This window comes from Fusarium keratoplasticum, chromosome 3, assembly GCF_025433545.1.
Source record: "Fusarium keratoplasticum isolate Fu6.1 chromosome 3, whole genome shotgun sequence".
Lineage (NCBI taxonomy): Eukaryota > Fungi > Ascomycota > Sordariomycetes > Hypocreales > Nectriaceae > Fusarium > Fusarium keratoplasticum.
The window spans coordinates 2372316-2388779 of NC_070531.1; the positions used below are offsets into that span (position 1 = coordinate 2372316).

The 16464-nt window shown below is 54.6% G+C and overlaps 7 protein-coding genes across 7 annotated transcripts; 5 read left to right on the forward strand and 2 right to left on the reverse strand.

Moving 5' to 3' along the window:
* Window positions 1-8: 8 nt before the first annotated feature.
* Window positions 9-4074, forward strand: NCS57_00409000 (PH domain-containing protein; the record flags this gene model as incomplete). Its single annotated transcript, XM_053054065.1, has 3 exons — window positions 9-28; window positions 232-2815; window positions 2863-4074. 3 exons carry the CDS (start codon window positions 9-11, stop codon window positions 4072-4074), a joined length of 3816 nt encoding a protein of 1271 aa, XP_052916225.1.
* A 473-nt stretch (window positions 4075-4547) lies between these two features.
* Window positions 4548-5706, forward strand: NCS57_00409100 (uncharacterized protein; the record flags this gene model as incomplete). The annotated part of the gene is made up of 3 exons (XM_053054066.1): window positions 4548-4658; window positions 4710-5603; window positions 5656-5706. 3 exons carry the CDS (start codon window positions 4548-4550, stop codon window positions 5704-5706), a joined length of 1056 nt encoding a protein of 351 aa, XP_052916226.1.
* A 492-nt stretch (window positions 5707-6198) lies between these two features.
* NCS57_00409200 (uncharacterized protein) lies at window positions 6199-6852 on the forward strand (the record flags this gene model as incomplete). Its single annotated transcript, XM_053054067.1, has 1 exon — window positions 6199-6852. The coding sequence occupies one exon, from the start codon at window positions 6199-6201 to the stop codon at window positions 6850-6852; it is 654 nt and encodes a 217-aa protein (XP_052916227.1).
* A 1854-nt stretch (window positions 6853-8706) lies between these two features.
* On the forward strand, window positions 8707-10317 carry NCS57_00409300 (Peptidase A1 domain-containing protein; the record flags this gene model as incomplete). The annotated part of the gene is made up of 3 exons (XM_053054068.1): window positions 8707-9016; window positions 9072-9361; window positions 9418-10317. The coding sequence occupies 3 exons, from the start codon at window positions 8707-8709 to the stop codon at window positions 10315-10317; spliced, it is 1500 nt and encodes a 499-aa protein (XP_052916228.1).
* A 519-nt stretch (window positions 10318-10836) lies between these two features.
* NCS57_00409400 (uncharacterized protein) lies at window positions 10837-13602 on the reverse strand (the record flags this gene model as incomplete). Its single annotated transcript, XM_053054069.1, has 5 exons — window positions 10837-12392; window positions 12445-12505; window positions 12554-12768; window positions 12822-12897; window positions 13105-13602. The coding sequence occupies 5 exons, from the start codon at window positions 13600-13602 to the stop codon at window positions 10837-10839; spliced, it is 2406 nt and encodes an 801-aa protein (XP_052916229.1).
* A 977-nt stretch (window positions 13603-14579) lies between these two features.
* Window positions 14580-15132, forward strand: NCS57_00409500 (Molybdopterin synthase catalytic subunit; the record flags this gene model as incomplete). Its single annotated transcript, XM_053054070.1, has 2 exons — window positions 14580-14727; window positions 14780-15132. 2 exons carry the CDS (start codon window positions 14580-14582, stop codon window positions 15130-15132), a joined length of 501 nt encoding a protein of 166 aa, XP_052916230.1.
* A 274-nt stretch (window positions 15133-15406) lies between these two features.
* On the reverse strand, window positions 15407-16148 carry NCS57_00409600 (uncharacterized protein; the record flags this gene model as incomplete). The annotated part of the gene is made up of 3 exons (XM_053054071.1): window positions 15790-16148; window positions 15598-15734; window positions 15407-15543 (listed from the first exon to the last, which is right to left on the reverse strand). Exons 1-3 carry the CDS (start codon window positions 15984-15986, stop codon window positions 15407-15409), a joined length of 471 nt encoding a protein of 156 aa, XP_052916231.1. The 5' UTR covers window positions 15987-16148.
* Between the last annotated feature and the right edge of the window lie 316 nt (window positions 16149-16464).

The window sequence follows — 16464 nt, forward strand, 5'->3', positions numbered from 1 at the left end:
GGCCCAACATGTCAGAGGCTGGCGACAGGTAAGCTTTCCATCCCATCCCCCATCCCAGCTTGCGATTGCACAGGACAAAGGCTCTGCCATCGCCTGCTTTGTCATTGCCGCTGCCTCTGCTTGGCTCCGTGATGCAGATGCACCGCAGAATGGGCCACATCGCATCTTTAGCCCGCCCCCCAGCATAAAGTCAGTCCACCTACTGACCGCTGTTTATCTCTCCCCCTCCAGCACCCACAAGCGGTCCAAATCCGCCGCTGCGCTCTCCCTCCTGCGGCGCAAAGACACCCGCGAAGAAGAATCCGGTTCCGAAGACGGGAGGGCCCCGAGAACTCCTTCCTCCTCCAACCCTGTCCTCTCCATGGCGCATCAAACCAGCGTCCGCGGCCACGGGCCAAAGCCCTCCATCTCGGGGAGCGGCCTCTCGCCCGTCAACTCGTCTCATCAGTATCAGCAGCAACCCCAGCAGCAGCCGCACAGGTTTGCGCCTACGCCTCCTCATCCCGACAAGAGCACCGCGAGCCTCGAGCAATCTGTCCGCAAGTTCAGGGTCGTCGAAGCCCTCCGCAGCGGTGACACGGCATCCATCTCTCGCGTCATTAGAGAGACGGCCGAGAATGGACCTCGATCGAGTATCTCATCCGTAGGCACCTCAGGAGGTGCCCTTGATGACACAACCATCCTCCACCTGGCCATCCAGTGTGCCGAATTTCCAGTCATCGAGTATGTCCTGTCCGACGGGCAGGGCTCCATCGATGTGAACGCCCGCGACAAGGAGGGCAACACCCCGCTCCACTTGGCCGCAGTCCAGGGCCGAACCACCGTGGTCAAGCTCCTTCTGGAGCAAAAGGACATCAACGACGCCATTGCGAATGCGCAGGGCAAGCTGCCACTCGATGTGGCCCGAAATCCCGAGATTTTCCAACTCCTCCAGCTTTCGCGGTCGCTCTTCGCCGAGGCCAAGGTCAAGCAGGTCCAGGAGCTGATTGCGCGGGGCAACTATGGCGCGCTCGCTGGAGTCCTCGAGGAGCACCGTGTCAAGACCGTCCTCGACATCAACAGCCCCGAATTCGCCTCGGAGCCCTTCACCGTCCAGACCGGCGGCACTCTGCTCCATGAAGCTGCCAGAAAAAGAAATACCAACCTCATTCAGGTTCTCCTCCTCCACGGCGCCGACCCGTTCCGGCGCGATCGAAAGGGCAAGCTGCCCCAGTCCGTGACCAACGACGATGCTACAAAGGCTATATTGAAGCGGTCGCCCGCAGCCGTTGCCGCCCAGCGCGGAATCCAGGAGAAGGCCGTGCTTGGACAGGCTGCGTCTCAGGGCGCAGCTGGCTCGAGTTCTGGCGACCCCCTGGCTGGCCGAGAAGCTCGCGAGATGAAGGGTTATCTCAAGAAGTGGACCAACTACCGAAAGGGCTACCAGCTTCGATGGTTCGTGCTCGAGGATGGAGTCCTCAGCTACTACAAGCATCAAGACGATGCGGGCTCCGCATGCCGCGGCGCCATCAACATGCGAATTGCCAAGCTCCACATGAGCCCTGATGAGAAGACCAAGTTTGAGATTCACGGCAAATCCTCTGTCAAGTATACCCTCAAGGCGAACCACGAAGTCGAGGCCAAGCGCTGGTTCTGGGCCCTCAACAACTCGATCCAATGGTCCAAGGACCAGGCCAAGGAGGAGGAGAGGCGAGCTGCCAGAGGTGCTGAGCTGCTCAGGCAAGCCAAGGCTGACCCCAGCACCCTCTCTCTCCAGGAGTCACATAGCGAGAACACCAGCGTGACCGACCTGCGCAGAAATAGCTCTCAAATCGCCAGCCGATCTTTCTCCAAGGTCTCTTCCGTCGACCAGAGACCAAACTACCCCGGCCCCGGCACCGTTGGTAGCCTCGAGGACGACGACTTTGTTGACGTCCAGACCGACGTGGATACGAACCGAGGACCCAGGAACGGAGGTGCCACCACGCATAATGATGTTGATGACGAAGATGATTACGGCGACGATATGAGCATGCACGAGGAGCCTACTGCTACAAAGGACGCTCTTAACATCACGGCGCAGTCGGCCAAGCTCCAGCTCGAGACCATGTCTCACGTCCACCAGGCTCTGCTTTTCGAACTTTCTCAGAACCCCAACACCACTCTCTCGGATCCCAACGTTTCCCAGGCGCTCGGCACCTACGATGCAGCAATCAGAAGCTTGTCAACTCTTGTGGCAGACCTTCTACGGATATCCAAGGATCGCGATGCCTACTGGCAGTACCGCTTGGATCGCGAGGCCAACATGCGCCGTATGTGGGAGGAGAGCATGGCACAAGTAGCGCGTGAGCAGGAGGTCCTTGAGGCCCGCGTTGGTGAGGCAGAGAAGAGGCGGAAGGCAACAAAGCGAGCACTGCGCGAGGTTATTGAAAGCGGCATCCCAATCGCTGAGCCTCCCGTCGAGGAGACGCTCGTTGAGGAGCAACTCGACGATGACCGGGAGAAGGAAGACGAAGAGGGAGAATTCGAGGACGCAGCAACAAAACTGCCACCGGTCGTACCCAAGTCACCTACTCTTAAGACGCTCCGAAGGAAACCGACAGTTATTGTCGATTTATCTGAGAGCGAGTCTGAGGAGGAGGACGAATTCTTCGATGCCGTTGATGCCGGCCACGTGGAGGTATCTGAGCTTCCTGTGGAGGAGACCAAGCCAGAGACTCAAGATATTGTTGTATCTGGAGGGTTGGACATCAGTCCGTCCTTTAAGGGCTATGAGAACGGTATCAGAAAGAGACTTAAGATGGATGCTGACGACCGGCCCAAGATTTCTCTCTGGGTAAGTGCTTTGAATACGGTCAAGTCTGCAATGCTAACAACGAGTAGGGTATTCTGAAGTCGATGATTGGAAAGGACATGACCAAGATGACCCTGCCTGTATCGTTCAACGAGCCGACCTCGCTCTTGTACCGTGCCGGTGAGGATATGGAGTACGCCGACTTGCTGGATCTTGCTGCGGACCGAACCGACTCTATTGAACGACTCATCTACGTTGCGGCTTTTGCGGCTAGTGAATACGCTTCGACCATTGGCCGTGTTGCCAAGCCATTCAACCCCCTGCTTGGAGAGACGTTTGAGTATGTGCGACCTGACAAGAACTACCGCTTCTTTATCGAGCAAGTCAGCCATCACCCTCCGATCGGTGCTGCACATGCCGAGTCTCCCAAGTGGACATACTGGGGTGAGTCGGCAGTCAAGTCCAAGTTCTACGGCAAGTCTTTCGATATCAACCCCCTGGGCACCTGGTTCCTGAAGCTGCGACCTACTGCCGGAGGAAAGGAGGAGCTCTACACGTGGAAGAAGGTTACGTCGTCAGTCATTGGCATCATCACTGGAAACCCCACGGTGGATAACTACGGACCAATGGAAATCAGGAACTGGACCACGGGAGAGGTAGCTCACATCGAGTTCAAGCCACGTGGATGGAAGGCATCCAGCGCATACCAGGTTTCTGGAAAGGTGCTCGACGCCTCTGGCAATGTCCGATTCAGCATGGGCGGTCGCTGGAACTCGAAGCTGTACGCGCGCCTGACGCCTGGCTACGAGGCGGCTGTCGATGAGCCCAAGGAGAGCGGTGAGATGCATCAGGGCGGTCTCACCGATCCCAACTGCGCGTACCTTATCTGGAAGGCCCACGAGCGACCTACTGGTATTCCCTTCAACCTGACGCCATTCGTCTTGACATTCAACCATATCGATGACCAGCTTCGGCCATGGCTTCCCCCCACGGACTCGCGTCTTCGACCTGATCAGCGTGCTATGGAAGATGGAGAGTACGACTTTGCGGCTGATGAGAAGAACCGACTTGAGACGGCACAGCGAGGACGACGACGTATCCGTGAGGAGCGAGGAGAGGAATTCGTCCCAGCGTGGTTCTACAAGACGCGCTGTGAGATTACCGGCGAGGAGTACTGGCAGTTCAGCGGCAAGTACTGGGAGCAGCGTGACAAGGCCGGCCCGAACGGCGACCCCCAGGTTGCTTGGGAGGGACTGGAGCCCATCTACGAGGACCACGTTGATGAGGACACTATACGGTAACCTCAGACTGGAGTTGATGTTGGACGTAAAAGAAATATAGCAAAAAGAAGCGGTTTCGAGAGGTGTTTTTAGTTGGAGTGCGAGGAATGTTGTATAGATAGAGTTTTTAGGATAGTAGCTGCCTGCAATCACACCTTGCCGTTCGTAATACGTACCTATGTTCGAAGATTACAAATGCCGAGATTGTGAGTGATGGCCGGAGTCACGGGCTGCCAAGATTTGATGCGATCTTTGGCCGATTCGGCCCCACCCCCGGCTGAAGTTCCGAACCTCGGCAAAAAGTCTTGGCTAGGGGTAAGTTACGTATGAGGCTCGTTGTACAAGAACGACACATGAAAAGCGCCATTGTTGTTGTTCTCGTTCCTGAACATATTCATATCGCGTAGCACTCCTTTTTTGCTGGGTATTGGTCTTTATTCGTACATCCACTGTGCTGTGAACAGTACTCCCCCAATTATCGCAGCAGAGCCAAGATGCCGCCCATGGAAGATAGACCCACGCTCCTTCGGCCGCCGGAGCCGGACGCGAGCAAGTCGCTGATTGAGAACGTGCTGGACGTGACGGAGCTCAAGGTCCTGGGCCAAGTAAGTCCATCAACCCGTAGGGCTCGTCAATTCAAACACTGACCGCGCAAGGACGTCTTTACAAACACGCGCCCCCAGTGGCATCCCCCGGGCGCCCGCGGCATCTACGGCGGCGCCGTCATCGCGCAGTGCCTCGCCGCGGCGCAAAAGACGGTGCCAGAGACTTTTCTCGTCCACTCGTGCCACTGCTACTTTCTCCTTGCGGGATCGTCCGAGACGCCTATCCTGTACCACGTCGAGCGCGTCCGTGATGGTCGATCGTACGCGACGCGCACAGTCCAGGCTCGGCAGAAGGGAGCTTGCATCTTCACCACCACCATCAGCTTCGTCCGTGAGGCTACCCCTGATAAGAAGAGACGCGAGGTGCGGCATGCGGCGAGTCTGCCGGAAGGTGTGTCTGCGCCGCCGGACGACTGGGATGGGGAGCCCGAGTGGGCTCGTACGGGGCCGTTCCAGAGCCACAGGATCGAGGTTCTCCGGGCCGGCGATCCAAAAGCCGAACCGCAGGACCGCAAGTCCCGGCAGTGGATGCGGTCGCGGCAAAAGATCTCTCCGTCAGGTGGACACCAAGCACATCTAAACGCGCTGGCGTACATGTCGGACAGCTACTTCATCGGCACCGTATCCCGCATCCACGGGCTCTGGCGGTTCCCCTTCTCCCCGGACGAGGTGCCCTCTCTGGACGAGGCGACGCAGGAGCAGGTTCGCAGCCTGTGTGAGTTTGAGGGCATGGGCAGCAGCGTCGAGGAATGGCGAGGCCGGCCGCACCTGGGCATGTTGGTGAGCCTCGACCACAGCATCTACTTTCACGAGCCTCGGGCCGTTAAGGCCGACGAGTGGATGTTTACCGAGATGGAGAGTCCGTGGGCCGGTGATGGTAGAGGCGTCGTTGCGCAGAGGATATTCAGTAAGGATGGCGAGTTGTTGGCTACATGCTACCAAGAGGTAAGTCTTTGTTGAAGGTACTTGATGTGATGTTTGCTAACGTTGGGTTTAGGGCGTTGTTCGACTTAAGCAAGATGGGGGAGAAAAGAGTGCAAAGCTATAGATGGCTGAGTAACATTCATTATCAAGAGCGTTTGTAATATTGTTGGAGAGCGAGATAGAAGGTTTTCACGGTTGGCCTGGATACGATTCAAAGTTCACAACTGGTAATTCACACATGTTTTTTTCTTTCTGGAGTGTAGCAAACGTCTGTTCAGTTGTTGTCATTGTGTCTCCAAGAACAATGAAGAGTACCTACATGTGGACCAGTCGAACAAGCAACAACTCAAGTATTATGCAGACGATGCATGTCTCCCTTTTATGTTCTAGCAATATCGAGCTACTCAGTTCTTGATCATGGGGAAATAACCTACACACATAGCGTCATGCTTTCTATGTTCGCAAGGAGATTCACAAGAGTGAGGCCTCAAGGTTTTGTATAAATAGCACTGGGTCGTGAAACTCCGACGACAACATCTCAACAACCTTTAACGCAAACACCGTCATCAGATCGACACCTCTTTCTTCTTAGCAACGCTTGTCAAAGACAATCACCATGTGTCACAAGACCACCGTATTCTTCACGGTGTGTGCCCACTCCCGGAAGGTCCCCACAGTCAAGTGCGACAAGGCCCTCTGGTGGAAGCCCAAGTTGTCTAAGGATCAATGCATCATCACGAGAATGGCAGAGCTGGCCCGCGGTTGGTGCGCCGAGTGCGAGGCCGTCTTCAAGGCCAATGGTATCAACAGCTCGGTAGTCAAAGACTTTGACCCCCGATCTGCCGACTTCATCTCGCGGTACTGGGCCTACAAGAGCCAGGCAGGCTGGGTAGGCCCCATGGATGCCACCCTCTTCCCCAAGGATCTGGTTGAGCGCAAAGACGAAATTGTTTGCAACACGCTTAATGATACTCGATATGAGATCTACGCCCTGCGGCGTGAAATTGAGGTATACGGTGCTGACAGGATCTGCATTGAGAAGCTCTTCAATTGCGTCGCCCCCGGCCCATCCGATTTCCCGACTATCATCGAGAAGGCTCGTCGCCTCACCCTCGAATGGGGTACATTTGGCGGAATGGATGAACCTTTGTTCCCCCGAATCAGCTCGCTTCCCACCTCCAAGGCGAAGGCTCCGGAGATGGCTAAACAAGATCCGAAAGGCGAGGCTCCTGAACGGGTTGCCCAAGGGGAAGTCCGCAATTGGGAGTAATCCTGAGAAGTAGCAAGTGAGTAACGATAGAGACTGATATGGAAGAACGGGTAACGGAGTGAGCCTACCATAGGACTGTAGGTGAGGCGGGTATCGCCAAGTTGAGACAGAGATAGATATCGGAGTTGCGGATAGGCGGGTCGTTAATTAATTGATATGATTCTAAAAAATTCTCTTGTCGATATTGATATTGTAAAAGAGCTGATGTGACGGTACCTCCTTGGTTGTAATCGTATTGTTGTGGTACCCAATAGTAGGCTAGTCACGCTTGGCAGGACAAAGAGCCAAGCAGCCGGAACAACTAACTTTCTGGCGCATTCCAACAAGTTTGGCCTTTGAACATGGCATGTTCCTTGGCAATCAAGTCTTGGACAAGTCTCGGTTCTAAAATCGGGCCATGGCTGTTATTCAAATAGTAAGCTACAGAATCAGGGCGCCCAAAAAACTGGGTGAGGAGGCAGACAGGATCTTTCCATCGGTTAATAGCGAGATCTGAGTTCAAAGAATTGAGCCCATAAACATGACTCAGCTGTACTGTCGTTGAAGTGTTCGTCATTGTTCGAGGTGATGGGAGTCTAAGCGGGGCAGCTCATGGGGAATCCATGATGTTGACATTGAGTTTGAGCTACCGTGTGACCGATTACGAGTGAGTACTGCGAGAGAAAGAGGGTAAATCCGACAGTAGCTTAGGTACCTAGGTAATGAACGCGTAGAGTCGTCTGCTAAGCGACTGTCGGTCGTTCGCTTAGGATCACAGCGAAGGCGCTGTCGCTACGATATATGGAATCCAAGAAAAGTGGTGGTTGTTCGTCAGCTTAGCGGCGCTTTCGCGTGGCGTAAAGACAAAAAGAAGCCTGCGAAACTCATGCAACCTTGATTACGGCCCTGCCAGGGGGATGCCAAGTCCACTGCATGACAACCGAGTTGCGCCAAGGTCCGAGGGTAGAGGCTGAGGTGTAGAGCTAAAAGGCGAGGGTGTCGATACTGAGGCGCAGTAGAAAGGATGGGCAAAGAGGCATATCATGTGAGTCGAAATGAACGCGTCATTATCGTGATTGGCCCAGTTCGATCCATCTTTCGTCCTGTTTCTGCCTCTATGTTGAAGACTTGTTGGCTGCGACAATGTCTCGGTTCTGCCTTGTTGAGTCGGTGATTGGAGGAATCCTTAGGCAGTTGGAAGGAACGGCATGTTGGGACCGGGGTAGAACAAGTCTTGGCAGATCCTTTGAGGCTGCGCATAATGGGAGTTTGGTGTAACTGGAGAGTGAGTGATTCAAGAGATTCTCATGTCGAAGGAATCTCCATCAAGAGACGGAGGCTTTACAAGTATCTCAGGTATCTCTACCTCTAGGCTGAATCACGTTCAGTGCTACCTTACCTCTGTAGGTAGAGTGGCGCTGGCGCTACCGTCGGTAAGGGAAGGCGCACCCAGGAACCTGCCTTAGCGGGTGGGCAAGTGGGCAAGTGGGCCTGGGAAGGTCCGGGGGGCGTCGAGGCGTCGTCAGTGCCTGCAATTTTTAGCTCTACCAGTCTTTGAAACATGGGAAGGTGGTGACTTTGGTGAGTTAGATATGGAAGTCGATCCCGCATAAATCAGCAACCTCCATTCTTTCCTTTCCCCATCTCGTCCCGCTGAGAGCAAGTGTTGTTTGGTGGATTCTCAGGTGTTGCTCTTAATTCTTTCTTCTCCAAGTCCATTCCTACTTTTTTTACACTCTTCTTTTTTCCTCTTTTCCCTCTTATCTGCCGTTCCTTTAATCATCAGGAGGTTTGTCGTCAGATAAAGTTTAGGGCAAGCACGGCAAGCGTAGACGCTCCGACGACTCCATCGCGAACCCACGATCGATCGACACGATGCGCACGCTCCCCCTCCTCTTCTCCCTCGTCGCGGGAGCTTCAGCTGGCACCGTTCTGGCTCCCGTCAACAAGCAGAAGCTGGATATTCCATCATCGCTCCACAAACGCGACGGCACACTGAACCTCGATGGCTTCAACAACATCTCGGGTGGTGGCTACTACGCCAAGTTTGAGGTCGGCACGCCACCTCAAGAACTCAGCTTTCTCCTCGATACGGGCAGCAGCGACACTTGGGTGAATTCGGACGACACCGACTTGTGTAACGACCCTGAATTGCAGGCCCAGATTGGCTCATGCTACGCCACATGCATGTTCACCACACGATGCGCATACGACAGGACACCTAGCTGACATCATGATAGTCAACCCCGATGACAGTAGCACATACAAACTTATCGATCGTGATGGCTTCGACATTAAGTATCTCGATAACCGTCGCATCGAGGGCGACTACTTCGAGGACACAGTAACCATCGATGGCAAGAAGATCACGAAGCAGCAGCTTGGTCTTGCCGTCACCTCTGTCCGCCCAACTGGCATTATGGGCTTGGGCTTCTCCGCTAACGTCGCCGCCGAGAAGCCGTATCCAGCCATTGTCGATACTATGGTCTCCCAGGGCTTGATCGAAAGGGCAGCTTTCAGTCTCTGGCTCGTATGCCACCCAGCATCCTCACCACTCCGACATCGTCCAGCTAACATGGGTTATAGAACGACCTCTCCGCCGATGATGGAAACATTCTCTTTGGCGGTATCGACAAGTCCAAGTTTGTCGGCAAGCTCGCCACCTTGCCTCTCGTGGCTTCAGCCAGTTCCCTAGACGGCAATGTCACCTCGTTCGCCGTCAACATCAGGGGCATGGAGGTCACGATACCGGATGGCCAAACCAAACTCAACCTTCAGGGCTTGGGCTCCGGTGCTGTTGCCATCCTCGACTCTGGCTCCACCATCTCCCTTATTCCTGATAGCCAAGTCAAGGATATCTACGACCGCTTCGACATTCTCTCCCTCGGCTCCAGTGCGGTCCCCTTGGTTGACTGTGCCTACGCCAAGGACAAGGGTGAGGGTATCAGTTTTGAGTTCGAGTTCAAGGACAAGACCATCTCAGTACCCATGGACGAGATGGTGATCGATGCCTTTGCGGACCAGCAGAGCGCATTCGAAGACCCGCGATTAGACCAGTACTTTGGTGACTGGGATGGTGTCTGCATGTTCGGTCTCAGCGCCGCCAGCAACTACGGTGTCAGCCCCAAGGGTTTCTTCCTCCTTGGCGACACATTCCTGCGCTCTGCCTACGTTGTCTACGACCTTGCCAACGAGCAGCTGGGCATTGCCGAGGCCAACCCCGGCTCCAGCAAGAGCGACATTGTCGAGCTCAATGCCGACGACAAGGATTTCCCTGATGTCCGTGGTGTCGCCAGTAAGTCCACCTTCAGCCCTACTGACGCTTCCTCTTCCACTGGCTCCCGCCCGACTGTCACCGTCACCGCCGGAGCTGACGCGTCCTCAGGCAAATCCGGCGACGACGATGACAGTGCAGCTGGCCACCTGGTCCCTGCTCTCATGGCTATGTTCATGATGGCCTTGGGTGCCGTGGTGACAGTTCTGTAAAAGGGTTTGGGCGGGAGTTTAGTGTTTGAGGATAAAAAGCCGGCTGGCGTAGGACATGCATGGTAGCATGGACTGATGTATTTCGTTATCACATCTATTTCGGGGGCAGAATCCCTCGTCAAGGTTTACGTCTCACGACATGTATATACGATACCCCCTTGTTGGAAAGAAACATGGTCATATTTGCACACATCAACCACCATTTGTACATGATCCTACCCCTCCCTATCCCGACCCTGACTCGCACAACTATCTAGTCACGCCAGGTACTTCATTGTTCGGTTTAAAAACAAGGCATATACAGCCTGCTGGATTCACTCTACTGTCCATTACTTGGATCAAGGGTCAGGCCAGTACACACATCATATAGATAGATCGCTTTGTTGTTTAACTCCTAATCCATTTTAATTCACAAACCCCGGGATCTTGTCCCATGTGCACTTGAACGTGAAAGAACGTGCGCATACCCCCAACGCCCAGTCTATTCTATCATCCTATTGCTCTGAAGAGACGACTGTCCTATCCCATCTTGTTGTACCGCTCTCTGGCCTTGTCCTGCACCGTGTTCACGTAGTCGGCGTAGCTATTCTTGGTCTTGCGCTCAGCCAGCTGGGCTGCATCACCGAGATTACCGCCCTCTGCACCGAGACCGACACCCTCCTGGTAGGCGTTGGTCACGATCACGTCGGTTCGCCCGTCTCCATTCGCGCCCAGGCCTGCACCAGTTGCCCAGCCCATCTTGGCGAGCATGCCAGCGCCCTTGGACTGGGCAGGCTTGGCTGGCGGAGCGGGCTCCTCTGGCTTCGATACCGGCTTCGATACCGGCTTCGGCTTGCCATGTGGTGCTGGAGTAGGCTTGGTGGGCTGGTTGTAGGCATCTCGTCTCTCCTTGGCGCGGTCGCGGTACTGAGAAGCTGCTGCATCCGTCTTCTCCTTTGCCTCCTTCTGCAGTCGCTTATCTCGAGCGGCCAGCCTGCGGAGGGCAGCTTCGACCTGCTCCTCATTCGCCACGGCGTTTGCATGGTTACGCGACTTCTCGTGGATGTTGACCTCGTCTACTGATTTGTACTTGCGCATGCAAATCAGACACATCAGACGATCACGGTCAACGTACGAGATTGGTGGCTTCTCTGCAATATCGGCAGGTTGCTTCGTTGTGTTGTCAGACGAAGCTAGTGTCTCAGACACAACCGGGTTGCTAGAAGCCGCAGGCTCAGGGGCGCCAATCTTAGAGGCTCCAGATATCGAGATCTTGATCGTAGATTGGGCTTTCGGCCCATCAGCCCCGCCTCCCGACAGCGACATCCGCAGAGGTGTTCGGTTGACGTCGCTCAGCTCAGGCTTATCGGATCCTTGGTCGTGACCGTCGCGGAGCTCATCTCTCTTTCGCTGCCACATAGCCATCTGCCCAGCCATCGGCACCATCTTCTTGGTGGAAGACGCAGGCAGACTACCATCCGCCTTGCGCTTCTTTGGCTTCTTGTCATTCCCTTCATCGGCGGGCCGTTTCGAGGTGCTCTCCCCGTCCGGAGGTTGTGTGGTGACCACCTGTTGGCTGGGGTAGACGTGAAAGTCTCGGTAGCAAACGCGAATGCTCGGGTTGAACAGAGGGTTGAAAGACAGGTGCTCAATCTCGGGTGTCACCTCCCGTTGCTCAGGTACAAAGACGCCCATGTGCGTGCTAGACACAGTGACTGGGCAGGCCGCAACAGTGAACGACCGTGACTTGCGGAATTTGGTCATGGCGGCTGTGGCATCCTCCACTGTCCAGAATTCTGCAAAGCCGTACTTGAACGACTCGTTGGTGTTGACGTCGCGCATGAGGAATACACGATGCAGGGACCCGGGTCTGGCACCGTAACCTGTCGTGTCACCAGTTGGCGCTGTCGACTTCAGCTTGGGCGCACCGTTTGAGCTGTCTTTGGGGTTCTCCGGTTTCACAAGCTCCAGGCGCTTCATGTCGTCCGCCAGCATGTTCTCGTTCACGAATGACGCCAACGGGTAGACAACCAGAATCTGGGACGGCACGTCGGCAGCATCTGCCACGCCAGTAAGGCTTAGTTGCCATGCCGGTGCTGTTGTAACATGTTTAGCACTGATGCAGTGAAGCGAGCAAACCCAACTTACCGGCTTGAGGACCACCGCATATCTTGCACTTGGTCCGAGTAGAGTAGTTGGAAAAGTCACACTACCTTTGATCAGCATAAGAATTGCACATTCATAGCAGGAGACCTACTGTAGGACAAATCCAATTCTCGCCAGGGCCTCCTCGAACATCAGACTCATCGCGAGTGTCTCGGCTCCGAGCGTAGTGAATATACGCATCAAACTTCCCTTCTGGTACGTCATCAGTGGGATGCGACAATTCAACGAGAAGCTTTGGATAATGCTCTCTCATAAAGGTGACTGCATGATCGACTTCCTGAAACTGAACAAACGCCCTGCGATGTCCTATCCGAACTTGTCAGTGACGGCAAACTGGAGTCTGGTTGTAGACATCTCACCCTTTGAGGCTGACACGCGCACGTCGATCGACGGGAACTCGGCGGCAATCGAGTTGCTGAGAATGCTTTCTCGCAGCTGCAGGCTCTCCAATTAGTCTTGCGAACTGATACACTGGCCGGTGATCGGATATGGAGCTCGGCGCCGTTGTTCGTGGGTCAGGACAAGCAGCGCGGAACAGATAACAGATGGGAGCGGTCTCCTGGACAAGCGGTTTTCCAACTCGATGACCAGAAGGTATTTCCAGGGCTTGGATTCACTTGCTCAGATCGGCAGGGTACCAACCTCGTTCGACGATATGCTGAATGGTAGACCTTCGAGTATGACGGTGTCGCTTGGCTTGCCGGCCTCGCGCGTTGGGCTGTGGGAGCGGCTGCGGTTGTCGTAGCTTCCTGACGGGGACCGAGAGTTGGGGTCATCCTCGTCTCGGTACCGGCCCTTTCCACCTCGGTGCCTCTCGTTCTCGTATCGGTCACGGCCATAGTCTTCTTTGCCGGTGTAGCCGCCATCATCATACATGCCGCCATAGTCATGCTCGTCTCGGGCATTGGCATTGGCATTGTACCGGGGGCCTCGTCTCGAGTATCCATCATCGGGGCGTCCTTGTCTGCGATCGTACTCCCTGTCGTAGCGCATGTCGTCGTCCCGGTGCCGAGAGTCTCTCCCCCGTGGTTCGTCGCGGAAAGCTTGCCTGGGCGGAGACCTGGAGTGGTCTCGCCGTCCCGTGGGGAAGTCAGCCGAAAAGCTCAAATCATCCATGGAGGTCCTTCTCGTGTATTCCATCACTTCCAGAGGCCCGGGTTGTGTGTTTACCCTGCCGCGATCGGTAGCCGGCGTCTCTGTCTCGGTCGTGGTAGTTGTCGTTTGGATTCATTCTTGGTTGGTTTCCCAGTCGAGCGTTTGCGTCTGGTGATGGTGATGGTGAGGATCGCGCATAAAAGCGTCGGCGCGTACGGTGAATTATTCGTATTCGCGCAAACCAAACGAAAGTGAATGAACAGATAAGAAGGTGAAGAAAAAAGCAAAATGGAAAGTTGTTTGTACAAGGTCAAGTTGTTGGCGAGGCTTGGGCGGGAAGAAGTAGGCTGATGACATATTTCCTAAAATGGCATAGCGCTTGTGACATGCGCTGCACGAGGCCTCACTGATGTGCATTAAACCAACGCGCACACTCTCAGCATAAATGAATGTGAATCAAGGCTACATCTGGAATTTACGAGAATATCACAAAGTGCTTGGCTTTTAGTCTTCTTTTCCATGAAACCAGTCCTCCACGAGGTGCCGTTGAGAGGTTGTACTCAAGTATCACCTGGTAGATTAGAAACTCTCACCACTTCAGAACAAGACAATCTGAACCCGGGTTTTGGGCTTCGTGTCTCGGCTGTCTCTAGATATTGTACAGAAGGCCTCTAATCGCTGCATGCGGATCCTTGAAATGGATGCCTTGTCCCAGATCTTTCCTACAGTTCACATGAACCTAAGCTTACTCATGGGGCTCTCTTCGCCCACCATATATACTGCATTCTGAATACAATATTACTACAGGAGCAACAGAGAGTATCATTTAAGACGTTTGTTCATTAAAATAAATCTCCTCTAAAACATTGCCGTTCAACGTTGGTTCTCCTTGGTTCGTTGTCCCCTCTTGGGTACTAGCCGTCAGAAACCCAATCAACCCAATGACATATCCTCCCACTCTTGACGACGACAACTCCGAGGCGAGCCTAACCTCCTCACTATCACATAGACCGTAGTCGAAAATGACAGCCTCGGAAAATAATACTCAGGATGCCTGGGAACTGTCAGATGAAGGCTGTCATGTCGCCCTCACCCATGACCATCTCAACGCCCAGGCCATCATGGACCGTGTGCGCAGCCCCTCTGCGGGTGCCATTGTGCTCTTTGCAGGTAAGCAGCAGCATCACCTCCTCACACTCGATCAGTCATTCAACGACCGCAGGCACAACTCGTGACAGTTTTGCCGGCAAGCCCGTCAAGGAGCTACAGTACACGGCCTATCGCCCGCGCGCCCTGCGCTCCATGCTCACCATCGCGAGGGACGTCCGGGACCGACACGGCCTCCGCGGGGTCGCCATGATTCACCGGCTCGGGACCGTGCCCATCGGCGAGGAGAGTATCCTGATCGCCGTTTCGGCGCCGCACCGGCAAGCGGCATGGCGGGCAGGCGAAGAAGCGCTGGAGGAGTGCAAGTCAAAGGTCGAGGTGTGGAAGCGTGAGGAATTTGAGGGTGAAGAGGGCGTTTGGAGGGCAAATCGCGATGGAGTCATGGGACAGCGGGAGGAGAAGAAATGACCGTTTTCAAGGAGCGATTGGAAAAGAAAAGACTTTGGAATATAAAATTCATTCGCTATCATCATATAAACCTTGAACCTAGACGTATTCCCCTATCGTCATGAGGTAGGTATCTCGAACCCTCCCATGCTCCCCGCCTACCATACCATGCCTCAATGCTCCGAACATCCATGCCTCAACGGCGAAATCCAACCGCTAAACCCTCATCGTCGTATCATGACCGCACCGATGCTCCCATCCTTGAAAAAACACACTCCTTTTTCCCACGTAATGTCTATGCCACCTTGGGTGCGTCGAGCTTGGGCGCCTCCACCTTGGGGGTTTCTTTCTGGTAGACCGGAGGTGGCTCGGTGAGGATCTCGAAGGGACAAGGAGGCGGGTTCGTGCTCCCGCAGCAACTTCCAAACATCACTACGCATGTGTAAGCTCCAGGACGAATGCATATTAAGGGATTGGGCAACTTACCAATGTGGCCATGGTAAGCCTCTGTGAATGTGACGTCCATGCCCAACCCTTGGATCTCAATGTCTTCTGTGAAAGCGGAGGGGTAGACGACGATGCCGTACTCAGAATGGAGGATCCGCCAGAACTCGAGGGGAAGCCTAGATACTCGGTCAATTCGGCCGCAAAGGTGAGAGCGCATTGCAAGATTCTTACTTGTACTGTCCACGCTTGACACAGGCGTGCATGAAAACGCAGACTGTCTCGAGGACAACACGGCCTTGGTTGACGGCATCATCCAGCTGCTGCGTCTCAAGACCGTAAATCCGCTTGAGGCGCTCCTTGGAGCAACGCATGGCGATGGACCACCCTTTGGCAATCTTGTCGATATCCCGCTCGGGCCACTCCGACATGATGACTAGATTTTGAGACTGGTTGGAGGGGAAGGTTGGGATGAGGGCAATGATGCTGGTGTAAGTGAGTCTCGGGGTGGGATGGCGATGCTGTGCTGCAACACACTTAGCAGAGGGATGGCAAAAGAATGCAATGTGATGGAGGAGAATAAACAGGTGTGAGTTGGAAAAATAATTGAGCAGCCTCTTTCACTGAGAACCTCTTTGATTCAAGTACCTTCGTCCTGTCCATGCAGGTGCTCACCACCTCAACGCGAGTCGCGTGGGTGGAAGCCATCAAGGTGCCTCATTCACCCTGCGGTCCATCAGTCTTAGCAGCTTCGACTCCCCACGTCCCTGGCTAAAATCCGTCAAGGTTCGCCAATCACGGTCGCCCGAAGCAGCTCATTGACCCCCGTTTACAATTGATTGCGGCTCTGAGTCGGCGTGGGGTCCGTCATGGCTTCCATCAACCATGCAGGAGGGGGAGGGGGAGGGG